The following is an 18130-nucleotide window of genomic DNA, read 5'->3' as shown; positions in this document are numbered from 1 at the left end:
TCAATTTTGTCAACTATTTTATTTATCAATATGGAAGATCTTCAAAAAAGCATAATCTAATGTATATATACATGGGATTACGGAGAGAGACTTATTTATATCTCTCGTTCGATGGAAAGTTCTTATCGTGATCGTGCGGTCAGAAATAATTCCCCCCCTGTGAAACACAATTCATAATGTGACCACTGACCATTTGCCTCCGCATTTTTCTGTTGGGTTCCTTTTCACGTAACTTCACAATCCACCCCTCTTTCTTCCTCCTCTTCTGTCTTTTCCAAATTGCCGTACTATAAAGCACTGAGCTGAGCTCCCTCGCTGCTCCTCCCGCACGTTTCAATTCAACAAACACTTCTTCAACTTAACTTCCCCCTCCTCCTCCTCCTCCATGTCAACCCCAACCTCCCCATTTCCTCTTTCCCAATATACCCTCTCATTTCCCAACTAATCCCACTTCTACCCCAACACCCAACTCCGACCACCCAACCTCCTCCTCCGACAACCTGAACGCCACCCGATCACCCAAAACGACACCTTCAGAGATGTGGAACTACCTCTGGATTCCTTTCCTGATTTCCTTGTCCAAGGAGCTCAGCTCGGCCAAGGCCCAGTCCCCGATTCTCTTGCCGAGTCAACTCGGAGTCGGCCCCTCCGACTCGTCCTCCACCAGGTGTACGGCTCTAGACCCCAAGCTCAATTACCGGCCGGTGATCGGCATCCTCAGTCATCCCGGCGACGGGGCCTCTGGTCGGCTCAGCAACGCCTCGACGGCGTCGTATATCGCTGCTTCCTATGTCAAGTTTGTTGAATCTGCTGGGGCTCGTGTTATTCCTCTCATCTACAACGAGCCTCCTGATGTTCTGTTCCAGGTGATCACCCAAAATTTTAAATTTGGAAACTTTATTTTATTTTTTCTTGACAAGAATTTGAGCTGTTTGGAGAAGTTGCTTCTGTGTTCTTTACGTTAGAATTTGTGAGAATGAACGGAACAAGAGATGTACGTTACGTTATGTGTTGAGTTAATTTTACTCTTATCTTGCAAAAGATCATAACTTTTCAAAAGCCAAAGCAAGTGCTAAAATTGGCTTTTTTTCTTCATAAGCTGGAGAAAAAAATACAAAGTAAAGGCTGTGCTTTTATGTTGGCATTGTCATCAAAAGTTAAAGATGGTCTTTGTGATATTGGGTTTTTTTTTCTTTTTCCCAAAGGCTGTGAATATTTTATATACGCTTTGTTTTGACTTTCAATAAATAGAGATGTATTACTAGCTATCATTTGCTTTAGTAATGTGAGGCTGAGTTTCTTATTTCATCACTAAGGCAATCTGCCCTCTCCCAGTGATTTTGTTATGTTGCTTACTATATACAGCTGCATTGCAGAAGCTCAATCTGGTCAATGGCGTGCTTTTCACTGGAGGCTGGGCTAAAAGTGGTTTGTACTATGACATTGTGGAGAGAATATTTCAGGTATTGATACAATCTTTGCAATATAATCATTTTAGTCCATGATATACATGGTGACTTTTGCTAAGTAAGTTTTCATGCGCATATAGTCCTGGCTTTCCAGGCGGCCCAATTAAGTCCAATTAAGTCCAACTTTTATATTTTCTGGGGCTAGTGTTCTGTTCAACAAACAGAAGACTGTACTCCTTGATGCGCTCGTAGTTGCTCATCTGGGCGCAGCATTATGCAATACTACTTTGCTACCCTTTCATGCAATATCATGGGGTGAATGGTTAAGATACCATTCGCTAAATGGATTGATCTAGATTGTTATAGGGATAAGTGTCATGATGCTTATAAGGCATTGACATGATACTGAGCTTAGTATCGTGTAACTGTCCAAGATCATCAGCATCAAGTATCATTCTCCATGTACTCTAGCCAACACTGGACAAAAGAAATTTGAGAGGTACAGGTTAGAGAGAGTGGTAACCCTAAAAGTTAAATGGGATTTTAGAGGTCAAAGTCCAGGACTGTGTATTGCAACCATGGCATAAGTTGTCATTGTTGGCTAACATCAAAGGTTTCAAGGCTGTTTTGCATCATAGAGATATCCAGTAAATTGACTTTTCCTCAGGATAGTTTCATTGCTTTCTGAAGAATACTTCCATGTTTATGAGCTATTCTGTTCCCGCTTTTGTGCAGAAAATTATAGAGAAGAATGATGCAGGGGACCATTTTCCTTTATATGCCACCTGCTTAGGTTTTGAACTTCTAACAATGATCATCAGCAAGGTAAACTTACCCCTCCCTTAATTCACTGCTTTTCCAACAGCATTCAGTCCCTTGTCATTCAAAGTGCATATTTTTTCTCCCTTTTTCAATACTTGAATGTCTAAGTAGCCACTTTCAACAATCAATGTAGTCAATTTTGTTCTTCCCAAAGGTGGTTTAAATGATTCAATTTTTAAAGGAAGTAAACTGAGATGCCATGTTATTTGGGCACATGCCCAATCAGATATTCTAACTATTGTATTGCATGTATGCTATTCCTGCTTTTTTTAATGGCCTTTCTTGGTTTTTTAGGTTGGCATACAACTTGAGACTATTATATAAACACTCTGTTAATTAGCACTGGAGATGAATTTACAACTTTGCCTTGAACATTGAATTATGGAATGATAATTCATTCTCTTTTCTTAGTTGATTACTTGTCATAGTCGCCCTTTCAATTTGAATCACCTTTCCTGTCAGTTAGAGGTAGTATTTTTTTTTTAACTCTTCAGTCTCTTATCCTTATAGATGTTTCAACAATTCCTGCTAATATAGTTGTCTCGATTTTATGATTGACGCAACTTTCTTTCTTTCTTCTAGAACAAGGAAATTCTTGAGTCTTTCAGTGCAGAAAATATGGCGTCAACTTTACAGTTTACTGAGAACACGATTATTGAAGGAACTGTGTTTCAAAGGTATATATAACATGTAATATGGTTTTCCAATTCAATTTGTATGTAATTGATGAGGACTTTAGTTCTCTTGTGTAAAAAAAAAATTCTTTTGAAGAGAGTCCTACATTTCTGTTTTATTGCCAGAGATGTATGTAATATTTTTTTTAAGAAAATTGTTCACTGAAATGGCACATTTATGAAATTTAATAAATATGATAGAAATGTATTTATATTTATCATCACTGTTTGATATTTTGGACATCTGTACTAAAGGGGTGGATGGTTGATATTCTCTGAGTTGTATAAGTTTGCCTTCTGTATCTATAGTTGTTACTTATAAGATTTATTTTGGTAGGGAAGTTTGTGTCATGTCATGTTACTGCTTATCAAAGGGTGATTTAATTCTGAAGCCACTAACGTTAGCACATTCTTTTGCAGATTTCCTCCAGACTTGCTTAAAAAGTTGAGTACAGATTGTATTGTAATGCAAAACCATCATGTAAGTTCTAATCTAAAGGCTCTTTCATTCAAGTATTAAACATAGTTATCAAATTTATCCTTCATGCTTGTAAATTGTAATCAGGCATGGCCTGATCCTGAACAATCAATTCAAAAAAAATTATTTGGTTAAATCTTACCATTGTTCATTTCTTTTTCCAAAGGCAAACCACTTCAAAACATACATCATTAGCTTCGTTTGAGAAAGTCTAGATTGTTTCATTGTGATTCTGAGGTTTGGCCAATCATCTGACAAAATTGATGAGACAAAAGGCTCCATTTTGAGAATGTCTAATATTATGCTTCTTAAACTAAGAAATTTTGGGTTAAGTCAGTTATGCTTTAATTTATGTGGTTATAATCCTTTGCGTACAAAGAGAAGAATAGGTTTTCTAATTGAACCTGAGTTTTTTTTTACGATCCAATGCAACAGTATGGTATCTCACCAGAGAGGCTGCAGGAGAATCCCAATCTGTCAAGCTTCTTTAAGATCTTGACGACTAGTACTGATAAAGATAATAAGGTACTGAATGTAACTATCTCACTTCATTATGTTTTTCATCAATTCATGACACAGTTCTCTCGTATCAAGTTTCAATCTCTATTTTCTTCCCCTGAAGATTCTAATTGTGGCAGTAACAATAATACCAGGTCTATGTCTCCACAGTGCATGCATACAGCTATCCTGTGACTGCCTTTCAATGGCATCCCGAGGTATTACTGTAATATTGTTCAGTCTTGTCTAAAAATGTTACTATTAATTTCAAATTTAGCAATACAAGCAAACAGCACAGTAAAACAATGCTTGAAAATGGAAACATCTTGAGGCTCTTATGTGAATAGGTGTCATCAAGGATCTCTGCTATAAGAGTATAACTGTATAACTCACAACCTTGTGAAGGATAAGCTGTTATTGTGGAATCATGAACAAATGGTTTTGCTTTATTATCCATCTTTATATGAAAGATTTAAGACAAAGACCACAATAACTATTTCCACTTAAGACATTTGTAATGTTAATATATTTGTGGTCTAAGAAATTTTTTTGATAATTATTTCCATAAACTTGTAAAAGAAGTTGTATTGCACAGAAATATTTAGCCACATTCTACAGATTAAGTGAAGAATGGTAAATGAAGAAAAATTGAAAAGCAAAAAGACTAGAGTTTGCATAGAAAAAAAGTCATCTAGGACTGGGTGTATTGTGCCTTTTGCCAATTTCAATGGATCTGTTTCTAATTGGGAAGACTAACCAAATGCGATGCAGAAAAATGTTTTTGAATGGGGCTCACCAATGATTCCGCACTCAGAAGATGCCATTCAAGTAACCCAGCACATCGCAAACTTTTTGGTCAGGTTTGCGCTGATGCTTTACCCTTCTGTATCTGTTTCTTTTAGCTCCAAGTGAACCACTATGGTTTTTGAATTGAACTTTGGCTGAAATGTTGAGGAGCACTAAAAAAAAACTCTTTGGGAGGGCGAAGATATTGCAAAGTTAGGCTCAGAGAATCGCATTATTCCTTTATTCAACATTTTGGTATTATGTCTAACAACTTTCAAAGGTGTCATATTTTAGAATAGGGTGATGATTTTCCCACTCCCCTTTTGTCCACTTACACTCCCTTTTTTTATATTAATAGTTTTTACTATAACAAAAAGGTGAGTGTACGTGGACAAAAAAGGAGTGGGAACACACAATTTTTAACAAAGGGAGTGTAAGTGGACAAAAGAGGAGTGGGAAAATCAGCTCCCTTTTAGAATATACCTCTAAAACTTACCCCACAAAGTTTATTCAACAAGAATGATAGCGAAGCCTAAACTTACTCCAAATTGAATTTGTGGTGCAGTGAGGCAAGGAAGTCATTAAACAGGCCACCTGTTCGTAAAGTCCTTGACAATCTCATCTACAATTACAGTCCAACTTTCTGTGGGAAGGCTGGGTAAGCCTGAAGTGCCTTTGAGACTACATTAATATTTTGGATTTGTGCATGAACTTATTAGCTTAATTGTGACATGCTTTCTTACTGTAGGACGGGATTCGATGAAGTTTACATCTTTACTCAACCGTCACTCGCTCATCTGTAAATCAAACATGTACATGGAAGATTGTTTATGGAGATTGGGTAAAGAATGTTTGAAATGTAAACATATTGTATTTATAAGACAGTGGCGCTCTCATGAGTCTAAATCTGTCTGTGCTTTTGTCCGGCGTTGTCTGCAAGGCTCTTGCACAGCTTTCATTTAGAATTGGCACCTTTTCTTGTGCTATCTTCCCCATTCTATTTCAGCTTTGTAAACATATAATACTTGGAATGAAGAAAATAAGCATCTGTTTAGCGTCATATTATTGGAAGACCTGTTCATTTTTATTCTATTCAATGGAGATGAGGCAAGAGCTAAATTCTTGCCCATAAATGTGAAGGTAAATGTTTTACCTTTGAAGCTTACAAGTTCTGGCTTAACAAAAATGGTAAAATAACATGGGATATTTCTTGACAAACACCATCGATCATTTTTTTTTTTTTTAAAGTATAAGTAAATTGGAATTTTCATGACCTAAAAATGAAGAGGAAAAAAAAAAGGAACTTTGCATGATTGCATCAATCGAAGCAGAGTAGGGAAGGAAGAAGAAAAAAAAAAAGAAAAAAAAGGAGAGCAAACCCTGATTATGGCTTCCCAAATAAGCACGTGCCTATGTGACCTACATAACATAAGTTATAGCTTGTAAGTTGTAAGTGTAACCACTCAGAGAATGGCGGGAAAAGAGGTGAGCTTTGGGAGGGAAAGCCATTGAAGATCTATTTTTCACGGGCTCTTATTGTTATTCGTAGAGAAAATTAACGACCTAAGTTTTTCCTTTTTTAAAAAAATGACCCAAATCGAAACCCTAGGAATCATCCAAGACATCGAAACCCTCGTCTCCGATCAACTTCAAGTGGTAACAATCCATCCTTTCTCAACCTCTCGTTTTTCTTCTTGTTTTTCACAATTTTGTAACTATTATCTTAATTCACTGTGATATTGATACAGCCCATCATTTTTGCAATATGAATTTCACTTCGAGTTTCTTTGATTTAGTATTTTTTGCTGCTGAATTACTCTGTTATTATGGAGCTCTGACAAGGGTTTTGCTGAATTTCTCTTTGTTTCAACTAGTTTACTGTTATCTTGCTATAAGTGCCTATATTGATGTCTGCTGCTATACGAATCTTGTACTTGCCTCAGCAAGCTGAAAAAAGTTTACTTTTTTAAGATTTTTTTTAAGGATATGGTAATGGGTTGTTGCAGAATGAAATAAGCTAGAAACCCTCTCATTTTGATTTGGAGATTGAACTGTGACTTGCATGTTTAGTTGAAAATAGATAATCCTGAAGTTTGTTAAAGATGAACAAAGAAAATTTCTCACTAGAACTTGAGTTGAGATTTGTGGAACCTCATAGGAATTCATAATATTGTCTAAAGAAATCTACTTTCAATGCTGATGGGTAGGTTTCCTACAAATGGCTGAGTCGGAATTACTTGGTGTCTTCCAATGCTGCGAAGAGGTAGGAACTGTCTTAACAGCTTCTGGGTTGCTTTTTTTTTTTATAGGTTTACATGTGATTGACAGTTTGTGTATATAGGTTACTCCATGAGTTTGTTGAAAAACATGGAAATGGGTTGGAAGTGGTGTATGTTTTGGCTGGCTGGTTGAAGAGCAATCCTTTGAGCTACCATATAAGGCTTGTTTCTGGGCCTAAACTTGCAGGTAACATTTAATTATAGAATAGTGTGTACATATACTTATGCTGATATCTTTTTCACTCTATGTCAGAGAGGAGCAGAAAGAATATTATGTTTTTAAATCACTGGAGTTCATCCTGGTCTTATTCGATGCAACATGGGAGAGAGAGAGAGAGAGAGAGAGAGAGAGAGAGAGATTTCCAATAGGATGTTTTGTACTTTTTCCGCAAACCTTATAACTAGTACACGCTTAGAATTATATACGCAGCATATGTACTTGAGCTATGGTTCCGCAGTTTGGAATAGATGCTATTATATCTTTTGAACTTATTCATTCTTTCATGAGCAATATACCAACATTGGTTTCACTTTTTAAAAAATATTTGTAATTGTTGAATCTAATATAACTGTTCCGTCTGTGTCTCATCATCTTTTTAATAAGACTTGGTCTGTCTTGTTATTAAACATCAGGTAAGTGGAAATATTATGGAACTCATGTCTCTCAGCTTTTATGCAGAAGCAAAAGAAGAATTTGAAGGCAACTGTTCAGTTGAGGTTTATAGTGTGCAAGCTTGCATCCCAAAGGATCCAGCTGCATTGTGGAATGCTGAATTTGTACAAGCAGAGGAGCTCTTCAAGCAGGCTCCATCGGTTGAAAATTGCTTGAGGGATAACAGGTATATTTCCTTTCATTGTACATCTGTATATAAAACGTATGCTTTTTCTTTCTGAAAATTTAGGAAGTTCCAGTGCTGTAAAGCACTAAGTCTGGTGAATCTGAACAGATTTTTTTTATAATTCTTCTGCTCAGTAATGATTACTTAATAGTTTGACCGTTTATTCATTGGAACCTTTTCTAGAAAGTGCAGAAAGATGAAGAAAAGTGAATGAAAAAGATCTCACTCTGAGTTTTTAATTTATTTGACTGATTTTCTGCTTATTAACAATATTGCATTTTAGTTATCATATAGAAAAGGCTCAGATTAGTAGTTCAAAATGATCTATCACTGTATGCTCTTAGATTCAGACCCAAAAAAAAAATTTCTCTTAGATTTTAAAAGATGAAATTGTTCATCTCAAGGTAACAGAGAGAACTTAATCAAATTTTGTTCTTTTTCTCTCTGATGGGAAATTACAAAACTGCATTTTTTGTTTTGCATCAGATGTTCCTAAAATTCTGAAAATTCTAGGAGAGGACATTTGGCTTTTATACTTTGCAAAATACTAGAGTTTATGTTTTCAGCACTCATGCATGGTAGTGTACTCAGCTGAGAGGGAACTGTTCCGTTCATATTTTTGTTTTCTTTGCTAGAATTTAATGTATTATTTTCACAGGACTTTAATCTATTTGAGAGATATAAGACATATTTATACAACTATATATGTGATATTTGGCTTCCTTGATTTTCGATGCTCCTCTTCTTCAGGTTTTGTGGGATTTCCAATTCCTTTGTTAAGCGTAATGTGGAGGGAGCGCCATTGAGCATTGAAGCTCCACAACTTAAAACCAAAGCAGTCGTAGGGCCATCTGAAAGCAGTTTAGCTCATCAAAATATTGCATTTCCAAAACATGTCCAGAATAAAGGACAACAATCTAGCCCAAAAGTTGGTTTACAGGCTCCCAATGTGGTAAAAGATGTCAAAAGTGAAAGCAATGGAACGGGAGCTTTTGATCAGGCTAACAAACCACCAGCAGTCAAAGATAAAGTTCCTCCTGTGCCTGCTAACAAAAAGAAAGTCCAAAATGATAAAAGCTCTTCTGCTTCTGGAGGTTCATTGGCAAATTTGTGGGGTCGTGCATCTGTCAAGCCAAAGTCAAATACTCTATCAGAAAATAATAATTCTATTCCTAATGATACTGGTTGGTTTCATTTTGCTTTATCTTTTTACCTCTTGCCATGATGGATAAGTTGGGAATTTAAAATTCTCTGAGAAACATTTTAGATGCAATAGGGGTGGTTTTGTTTTGCTAAAAAAATGTATTGCTGGCTGAAATGTATCTTTGTGTCCTTCCTCCCATGTCAGGAGCTAGTGCAGACGCTCAAGTTTGTGCCCAAGAAGCAGTAGCCAGTGTCAGCAGCGACGATGATGGTCACGAAGTCAATTTCAAGAGAGCTTCCAATGGGGAAGGCACTAGGAAAAGGAGGGTTGTCTTTGATTTCTCAGATGATGATGAAGATGAAGATGCAGTTAATTTAGCATCACCAGATAATCCAAAAGCGCAATCATGCCAAGATCTGAAAGAAAGTAGCAAAGTTTTGGTTCTGGAGGGAACCAGTTTGAACTTTGACGAGCAGGTAGAAGATAAACCCAAGGTAGAAGATAAACCCATGGTTAAGGAAGAGGTTTCAGTTGATCGAAAATCTAACCAATCTTTCCGAGAAGATTCTTCAGTTTCAGGCATCAGCAAAGGGATAAATGCTGGGATTATCCTGAAAGAGAAGACACATAGCTGTATTCCCGAAAAAGATCTTAACAAAATGGATAAACCGAACAACGCTGCTTCAAGTTCACCTAAAAGAAGAAAAGTTTTGAAGACAGTGATTGATGAACGTGGAAGAGAAGGTACGCTGTGGTTTAGATGCCTCAGTTTTCAAAGAGTCCCATTTGCAGTATGTTACTTGGCAAATTAGCATGGCTGTTTCTGCTGTAAAATTTAACCTTTGCTCTTATTTAACCAAATATAGTAAATTACGATGGACTTCATAGTAACTGTTTGTAAGTAATTTTCCTATGTAATTAAGTTTTTCTTTTGCAACTTATGGTAACTGTTTAATATATAGTTGAAATCAATCAAAATTAAATATTTTCTCACTGTGTGAGGTAATCTTCTCCTGTATCACTTTGAACAAGACATTTATGTCTATTTTTATCTATTACTAATTTACTTTTAATCTGATTTATACAGTGACTGAGGTAATCTGGGAGGGTGAGGAGACAGAAGCAAAGAAAGCCGACACTAGTATAACTAAGAAAGCTGATAAAACAGTTGCCAGTGCTGTCAACAGGTTAGTTTAATTCGTTATAATTACTATTACGATTATTACTATTATTATTGGTATTATTATTTCTGTTTTATCCATGTTACTTGTGTTATTTATAAGGACCAGTCTGCTTAACTTGCAAGTTTATCCATGTTACTTGTCTAGGATGCTTGTAAAGAAAAAACATCTTCTCTGGTTTTCAAGCTCAATTCTTTTTCACATCATGTGAATTCTTGATCAGTGGGATTACAAACATACCAAAAAAGTTCACATCGTATTCAACTGTGCCGATTCCAACTCCCTGTAAATTTGTGGGTTGAAATAATGTGGCAAATGTCATTGGCTTGTGTTAGGGACGGTTAATTGCATCTGATGTTGCAACCAGGTAGTGCAGGCTTAAACAGCTAGAATATTGAATAATCATTTTCTGGAGATACTGCATCAAATAGTGAGATGTTAGAACAACATGTAGATCCGATGCCGTATATCTCAATTGTTTTGAATTCTGATCATCACAGTTGGCCTTGTATACTTGTACTAGTAATTGAGGCATTCATGTGGTTTCTTCTACTTCCTAGCTTGGATTATACTTCGTTTGTGCCAAAACATTTCATTTCGTTGACTTTTTTTTGCTGAAGTTTTAGCTTGTGCCTGGTGCCTGAACTCTAATGTTGGATTTGTTAATCCAGGCCTCCTGCAGCTAAGAAGTCAGTGGTAAACACTGCTCCAACAAATGGCAAAGCAGGAAGCAAAAAGGGTGGAAACAAGGACCCTAAGCAAGGCAATATTCTTTCATTCTTCAAGAAGGCCTAAGCCCTTTTTCAAACCCCAAGTATCCCTGCAGCAGTGTTTGATTATAATGGTTCTTACATCTTGTTATATTTTCAAAGATGACAGAGAGAAGAGTGTTTGCTTTTCTTCTCTGCTGCTAATCGAGGGCTCGAATGTGTATATTCTCTTCTTTCGGATTTATACTCTTGATTTTCAGCATTAAACCATCATGGTTTATTTTTGTACTAGCAGAGTGCAGACATGGGGCCATTTGGATAGTCTGATTACTTCAAATTTAAATGTGCCTGTGTTCATATTCTACCTTGGATCATGAATGCAGGTAGGGATGACATATTCTACGTTGTGGTTGACCGGCCATTCAAGTTTACCATCTACATAAATGAAAATTTTATTTATTAAGAATATGACCACCATATGAAAGATTTGTTGAAGTGAACCATTTAACTTCATCACATTGAATAAACTGTTTCGACTCCAACTGAAGGTATTTTTTTTATTTGGGCAGCTAGACCCCAACAGAAGCTAGAACAAATAGTATTTGCCTTGTTTCTTTATAACCAAAAACCAAAATTGGGATTTTCGGCGTACCTTAACTACAAGCAGAGATTCTTTGACACAATCACGTCACTCATGTATGTACCTTAACTACTACAAGCAGAGATTCTTTCCTTAACTACAAGCAGAGATTGATTCTTTGACACAATCACGTCACTCATCTGGTCGCACACAAAAAGGGGGATCTTTGCCTTGAGTGGGACCATTGTGCTCCCTCTTATTTAGTGTGTGAACCGACGAGTGATATGCTTCACCCCTCTAATTCAAGAATTTATCTTGAAGTTAGAAAGGTGTGTCGCCCAGCTTACTAGGGTGCCACCTTTTTAAGTTTTTTATTTTTTGCCACCTTTTTAAGTTTGCTTTGGCTTTTCAATGTTTTCGGTTTCAAAATTTCTTTACATGATGCCAAAGGGCATACTTTTCTTGTCCCAATAGCTCTAATAACGGCTAGTTTTGGGGATAAAAGTAATGATGACTTAGCCAAATATGTAGAATTGGACTGAACATGGCTGAGTATTTTGCAGGTTCATTGGTCTACAGACTTCGTTATTTGTAACAATTTGGGCAATGTTGTTATAACTTTTTTTTTTAAAATAAAAAATAAAAAAAGATTTTTTTTTTTCGGTGACAATAAAAAAAGATTTTGAGCAAAGTAAATAATGAAGCATCAACAACAAAGTTACAGAAGTGAAAATAGAAGGGTGCACTCAAGTAACATCATGATTATCTGTTTTTTGGGCTTAACTATATTTTGGTCATTATTGGGTACTTATAAAAGCAGCAATGATCTCTCCTCATGGGGTTCACTCACACTATTCATTGAATTGAATTCATGTAAAAGGAACTCATAATGACACAATTTGAAGCAGTAAACGAAAGCAAATTTCAAATACAAAGCATGGCGCTAAAGCCTAATAACCTTTGGCTTATGACAGCGTAGAGCTCCAACAAGAGTCCATTGAGTCTTAACTACTTATAGAAAATGAAATTTTGAATATCACAAAATATGTTTATCTGCATCTTGTTGGCTCCAAAGATTTGGTACAAGCTAGGGGTTTTCTTTCGGGGGGAGGGGGGGAGAGAGAGCGATGGAGAAGGAAAGAGTGAGATAAAATAAGTCCAAGCATTCCTGTCCAACTGAAGATTACAGCAAACTAGGAAGAATCCAAGTGAATGCAAATGGAAAAGCATAAAAAGTGACCGACTCTATTAAAGATATGGAAGAGAATGAGAGAAAAATATACATGATTTACATTCAATCTTGTGAACAAAGTTTGTCATATCTTCTCCTTCAGTCAACTCTCTCGAATCAAGTTGGTTGGCTCACTCAAAACATACTTGGGTAGTTCATATTTTGCACCTGCGAGAAGTCATGTAAGGGGGCAAGCCAAGAGGATTTGAAAATAAAGAGAACTTGTGAAGGTAAATTTGGCCATTATATAAAGATGTAACAAGTTTGTCCAAAATTCATCCACAAGCGCACACCCCAACACCTACACACACAACATAAAGCAGTACAAGGCATACTCATACTGGATACTGATACGTCTACCGCTCAAGTACCCTAAGTCAAACACCAATAAGGTAGAAAAATATAAGATACCCACACACACTCGCCCGCCCAGAGACATAAGCATACGCGCCCATACACAGCACAAAGTACTGATAATTTTAGCCCTTCAGCACCACTGAATCCTAACAACCTTGAAAATATACAGTTTTGGTAATTTTTAAAAATAAAAAATAAAACCTGCATAGATAGGAGTGTTTTGGAGGCAGCAAAAAATTGTGAAGACAAATGCGAATTGGATAAGTACCTCTTTCATCATAGCAAATTGTCAAATCAGCACTTTGAACAATGACCCCAGCACTGTCCACAATCGCTTGTGCAAGGCTTAGATCTGCTTCAGCAGCAGCTCGAAGTGCATCCCAAATCTCTAAAGTCCAGTATAAGTGAAATTTATGGTTCAGATATAACATGTGTGAAGAATGAGACTTCAAAAAGAGGAGGAAAAAAAAAAAAACCCCCCACTGTAGCAATGCAAAGTCAAATAAGAACTTGATCACAATAATCACTTTTTTTTGAAAAGACCCTTCTTTATTTTTCTATCAGAAGCGTGAGCCTACAACACCACTTCCTATTACAAAAACAAACACATCAAAATATAGGGAATTGTTTTTTTAGAAGACTTGTGTGAACCATCGCTGGGTGGCATGTGATCATTGATAATATTTGCAACATTCTGATATTACATTGGTAAGGTGATATTTGAGGTCAGAGGTGCCCACTAGTGAAGAACTTATTCAACTAAATACAAATCCCACCCTTAGATATTTGGACAAGACGCTAATCTTTTTTAAATCTGGATAAGATGAAGCATAATCCTTTTCAACCATAGTACCCCATATAGGTTGTATTTTATTTAATAATAAGCCATCATGTCCTTCCCATGACAACCAACACTCTTTTAACCTTCCTATGATGTTGTAGTTTGTCCAATTCACAATCCATATTGATGCAGCCATTAGCTACCATTGCATTCACATGATGTGATCATCTCCAATCTTGGTTCTCCCTTATTCCTACCCTGGTTTGCATTCATTTAACAATTTATCCTCACTCGTCTTGACCTTATCCACTAACAAACTATCATTTAAGTTACAAGACCTTCTATAGAAAAGTTCCTGGGTTACTCAGTATACCTTACACTAAAATTACCCCCAAAAACAAACACCTTCTATCCAATTAAGACATTTCTTAGGCAAATACTAGTTCTGAATAAAACAGATAGAGCCATCATAGGATCTCCAAACTGAACTAGAAGTTTAATCTTTAGAATGGTGAGAGAAACTCCAAACTGTCATAGGAACAACACTTTAAAGGGATAAACTCCACCCACCCCTCTTTCAAACTGAAAAGGGAAACACAGCCAGCACAAGACTAAAGCATGCTTAATTATACAGATAATAATACAAACATGCTTGGAGCGCTGCTCCAGAGCACACAACAGTACATGAAAATCAGATTCCCCTATACTATTAAGAATGCTCAGGGTCAATACCAAGATTCGGGTATCTTTACTATTCATTTCTATACAGAACTCATGAATTATTCAGGATGATCATAAACTTACAAAAAATTTATCGTTTAAAATCTTGTAATCAAGTTCTCTAGAACATTTATGCACCTTAATGGTCATTCAATCTCAAATGAGTGCATATAATGGTAGAATTGATACATCAACAGACAATTAGAATAAAAGCTAAGAGTACTACAATTTAGTTTGTGGATTGAATTCAAACAACTGAAAGGAAACCCGTCTCAAACCAATTGTTGAATATCTAAAGGTAACTACAAAAGCAATAAAGTATAGTTTTCGTCCTGTTTTCTCAAGTCAATGTTCGCATGATAAGAGCTTCTATTACCCTTCTTACTGTGTGTGTATACAATCAAGCTCACTAATCATTACTGATAGGTTTAAGAAAATGGCTGTCCTGATTAATTAAATATGGTGGATCATGATGAAAGATATAATTATAAATTGCAAAGATTTCCAGATATCTTCCCTGGTTTTCCATATATGAACACATTCTGTTGTTCCTTTGTTTAGTTGCCACCCCTTGGTTTTCTTATGATTTTCACAAACGTGAAAGAACTGTTTGTGTTATAGAAAAATATTATCTTAGTAGGAACTTAAAAAATGTAAAAATAAAAAACACTATGACTAAGTAATTTCATACCAGGTAAGCTTAACCTTAGGTAGACCCCAAAATTCAATCCAAAGAAAACAAAAAGAACCCCAAAGATTTTCTGTAATTATTAATTGTCATTATATATACATTCAGAGGAAATATTACCTTTCCTGCCTCCATAGTGAGGAGCAGTGTCCCAAAACTCTTCACGCATCTGCAAGAGCTGAGACTTTGTTAATGGCTGAGGATGCTTCCAAGGTTTTGGCTTCCGAACCTTTTTCAAAGCCCCTGTTTAATATACAAGTTCTAATTATTGCCTCTGAAATTACGAGTGCCTTTAAACTCCAACGATCAACCACTTTTTCAGCGCATTGAAAATGATCAGAATATAATCAAGGATTTATTAGTAGAAAGAACAACAAAACAGTGACAACTTTATTCCATCAACTGAAGCCCCCAACAGATGAACCTACTTCTTTCCTTTCCCTTATTTTCTTCTGTGAACTAAAAAGAAATACTTAAGCAATATAACCACAAAACCCCATCCAATAATAACCTAAAGTAGTTCAATAAACTAGTCTAGAAAAGGAAAACTCATGATTTTTTCTGGATTATGCATGCCTTCCAACTATGACATTCATAAGTTCAATAAGACCTAAATTCTCTTTCCAGTAGTACTTCACAATGTAACAGATGGCATAATAAACTAAAATTTTATCTAACGCATATCATTGCACAACTTTCAGCTTGTGATCAATAAAGAAAACGCAGATCACACAGATGCATTCAGGAACATGCAGACATGGGCATGAACACAAGGGTAAGAGAGAAGAGGAAGATATATACTAGACTTTCTGAATTTGGGGCTAAACTAATAAAACCACCTAATGCTTTTCATTTATGATCACATAAACGTACAACATACAGGCTGGAAACTAATGCCAACACGCACACATCGATGTTAAGATCAGAAAGATAATAACAGTAACAAAATTGTCTGAATCAAAGAATGCCCAATACCATCTTCGGCATAAATTCTAAGTCTGGCTTTTCAATGCACAGCTTGATGGTTGAAAGCACATTTAAAGGCCTAAATCGATCTCTACAACCTCAAATTTCAGATGTTTGATTCTTCAGCTAAACGGAATGCCAGTGCTTAATCCTCTTTCTAACTCTTATCTATCAAAATGCAAGAAGGTTCCCTGTTCTTTTTCTCAAAAGAATTCCACTGCTTCATCCTTTCCAGCATTGGTTGTCAAACAAGAAAGCATATGAATCTTGCAAACCATATTAGAAATTGATTGTTGAAGTTAAAATAACAATAATTCATAAACCCCAATTGCATGAACAAAATTTCAGGGAAAACAAAGAATTCAACAGTTTGACTCAGCTCAGCTCAGCTAAGCTCAACCTTTCTCTGTAAATCATATCATTATTTTACAATCACTTCAAAGATTTCAACTTTCGTTTCCTGCGTTTTCCAAGCAGCCAAACGGAAGCCAAAGCATCAAACCTAAAAGAAAAACGAAAAAACTGAGGCAGAGAATGATAAAGTGACCTCACCGTCTCCTTTGGTCTGTGACGATCCAGCACAACCCATTCTACAGAGAGAGAGAAAAACGGAAACGAGAGAAATTGAGAGCTCCGAAAGAAGCAGAAGAAGAAGCAAGCAAGCAGCTTTGAGCTTTGAGCTTCGAGCTTCAGCTTCGTGAAGACGCAAAGTCAAAAGTGGAGAGACCCGACCCGACCTGACTTCCGGCGAGAGAGCCTGCGGTTTTTCCGGTGACAGATCGAGAGTTGTAATAGTAAAAGTCGGAGGCTTTATTAGATTTTTTAAGATTTTTTTTTATGTATTTATGATTTAATTAATCATTGCTCAATTATATACGAATGACAGGAAACATCTTATACTTTTTCTTTATTTTACTTTTTAAAAATATTTTAATATTTTTCTACAAATAGAGTATTAGTTGGGTTGGTCTCGGTTTTTGGTGTAGTGATGATTCAGAGAAATACTTCCATGAAACGCGAATGTCACTATTTTGATGTCTCACGCCAATAACATTATGACACAAGTAATAATACTTTCATGTGACATAGCATTATTGACCGATAATAGTAAAATAGTGTTATTCTCATTTCAACTAAATTTTTTTCCTATAATATTTGTGTGTGTGGTTTCTCCTTTTCTTTCTAATTTTGGCAAAAATTTTTTTTTTTTTTTTTATATATTTTTTGGTGTCTAAAAAGAAAGGACTAAGGGACATTTTGACATTGTTGTGCTGTGAAAATAATCGCTGTCAAAATTGCTGTGAGAGAAAGCAGTTTGGCGTTGGTAAACTTTTTGTTAAAAGTGTTGTTGGTACTGATTCCCGCATAATCAGAAAATGATTGTCGCGTAATCATTAAACCCAGTGTTTCTTCAAAATTGATTCCTGCATAATTAGAAAATGAAAGCACTTCATTAGTTGTTTTCCCTTATGGCTTTCTCTCACAGCAATTTTTAATAATAAGTAATTTTCTCATAGTTTACCAAACAGGTTGGGCTTCAGTGATTTTTTAAAAAAATCACTTATCACCTCAAATAAGCAATGCCAAACTTCACTAAGAGTTTAGTAAGAGAGTAGTGGTGAGTGGTTCCCTCTTGTTTGGTAATTGTGGAGTTGTAAAGGGTGTTATTTTTCCTTCTTTGGAGTGGCCATGTATGGCAACGCTCCAAAATACTTATCAAAATTAGAATTTTTATTTGAGCATCTCCAAGGGAGCATGCAAATGAAACAGGCAAAATTATACTATAATAATTTAGGTGGCATGTTGCCTACCTATTTGCCTCATGAAAAAAGTTAGTCACTCCAAGGGACTAGGCAATGCAAGTCTACAAACCATTATTATATTATTTATTTTTATCTTTTACATTTACTATTATATTTTATTATAAAAAGCAAGTAGAGCTCAATATACCTCTTCATTTTGAAGTAGGCATTATTATCTTGTTGGA

At 35.9% G+C, this 18130-nt stretch overlaps 3 protein-coding genes across 3 annotated transcripts; 2 read left to right on the top strand and 1 right to left on the bottom strand.

Annotated features, from left to right (window-relative positions):
• Positions 1-197: 197 nt before the first annotated feature.
• LOC110757564 (gamma-glutamyl hydrolase 2) lies at positions 198-5727 on the top strand. The gene is made up of 10 exons (XM_021959218.2): positions 198-866; positions 1377-1463; positions 2145-2234; positions 2814-2908; positions 3326-3386; positions 3819-3908; positions 4037-4099; positions 4653-4741; positions 5233-5325; positions 5416-5727. The coding sequence occupies exons 1-10, from the start codon at positions 540-542 to the stop codon at positions 5468-5470; spliced, it is 1050 nt and encodes a 349-aa protein (XP_021814910.2). The 5' UTR covers positions 198-539; the 3' UTR covers positions 5471-5727.
• A 381-nt stretch (positions 5728-6108) lies between these two features.
• POLD3 (DNA-directed DNA polymerase) lies at positions 6109-11182 on the top strand. The gene is made up of 8 exons (XM_021959199.2): positions 6109-6323; positions 6875-6930; positions 7009-7133; positions 7626-7785; positions 8536-8969; positions 9134-9673; positions 10017-10116; positions 10782-11182. The coding sequence occupies exons 1-8, from the start codon at positions 6255-6257 to the stop codon at positions 10903-10905; spliced, it is 1608 nt and encodes a 535-aa protein (XP_021814891.2). The 5' UTR covers positions 6109-6254; the 3' UTR covers positions 10906-11182.
• Positions 11183-12530: 1348 nt separating this feature from the next.
• On the bottom strand, positions 12531-17010 carry LOC110757596 (uncharacterized). The gene is made up of 4 exons (XM_021959255.2): positions 16696-17010; positions 15298-15420; positions 13257-13376; positions 12531-12799 (listed from the first exon to the last, which is right to left on the bottom strand). Exons 1-4 carry the CDS (start codon positions 16730-16732, stop codon positions 12735-12737), a joined length of 345 nt encoding a protein of 114 aa, XP_021814947.1. The 5' UTR covers positions 16733-17010; the 3' UTR covers positions 12531-12734.
• Positions 17011-18130: the final 1120 nt, after the last annotated feature.

The sequence above is a fragment of the Prunus avium genome, chromosome 4 (assembly GCF_965620075.1).
Source record: "Prunus avium chromosome 4, drPruAviu1.hap1.1, whole genome shotgun sequence".
Classification (NCBI taxonomy): Eukaryota; Viridiplantae; Streptophyta; class Magnoliopsida; order Rosales; family Rosaceae; genus Prunus; species Prunus avium.
Note: the sequence above shows the minus strand (reverse complement) of the source record. Positions and strands in the feature narration are given on the sequence as shown.

Bases quoted from the DNA above. Each gene is read 5' to 3' on its own strand.
- LOC110757596 (XM_021959255.2), bottom strand. From the start codon at position 16,732: ATGGGTTGTGCTGGATCGTCACAGACCAAAGGAGACG. The intron at 15,421-16,695 runs GTGAGGTCACTT...TATATTAAACAG, and splicing joins GTCACAGACCAAAGGAGACG to GGGCTTTGAAAAAGGTTCGG. The intron at 13,377-15,297 runs GTAATATTTCCT...ACTGGACTTTAG, and splicing joins TCACTATGGAGGCAGGAAAG to AGATTTGGGATGCACTTCGA.
- LOC110757564 (XM_021959218.2), top strand. From the start codon at position 540: ATGTGGAACTACCTCTGGATTCCTTTCCTGATTTCCTTGTCCAAGGAG. The intron at 2,235-2,813 runs GTAAACTTACCC...TCTTTCTTCTAG, and splicing joins TAACAATGATCATCAGCAAG to AACAAGGAAATTCTTGAGTC. The intron at 5,326-5,415 runs GTAAGCCTGAAG...TTCTTACTGTAG, and splicing joins ACTTTCTGTGGGAAGGCTGG to GACGGGATTCGATGAAGTTT.
- POLD3 (XM_021959199.2), top strand. From the start codon at position 6,255: ATGACCCAAATCGAAACCCTAGGAATCATCCAAGACATCGAAACCCTC. The intron at 6,324-6,874 runs GTAACAATCCAT...GCTGATGGGTAG, and splicing joins TCTCCGATCAACTTCAAGTG to GTTTCCTACAAATGGCTGAG. The intron at 8,970-9,133 runs GTTGGTTTCATT...CTCCCATGTCAG, and splicing joins TTCTATTCCTAATGATACTG to GAGCTAGTGCAGACGCTCAA.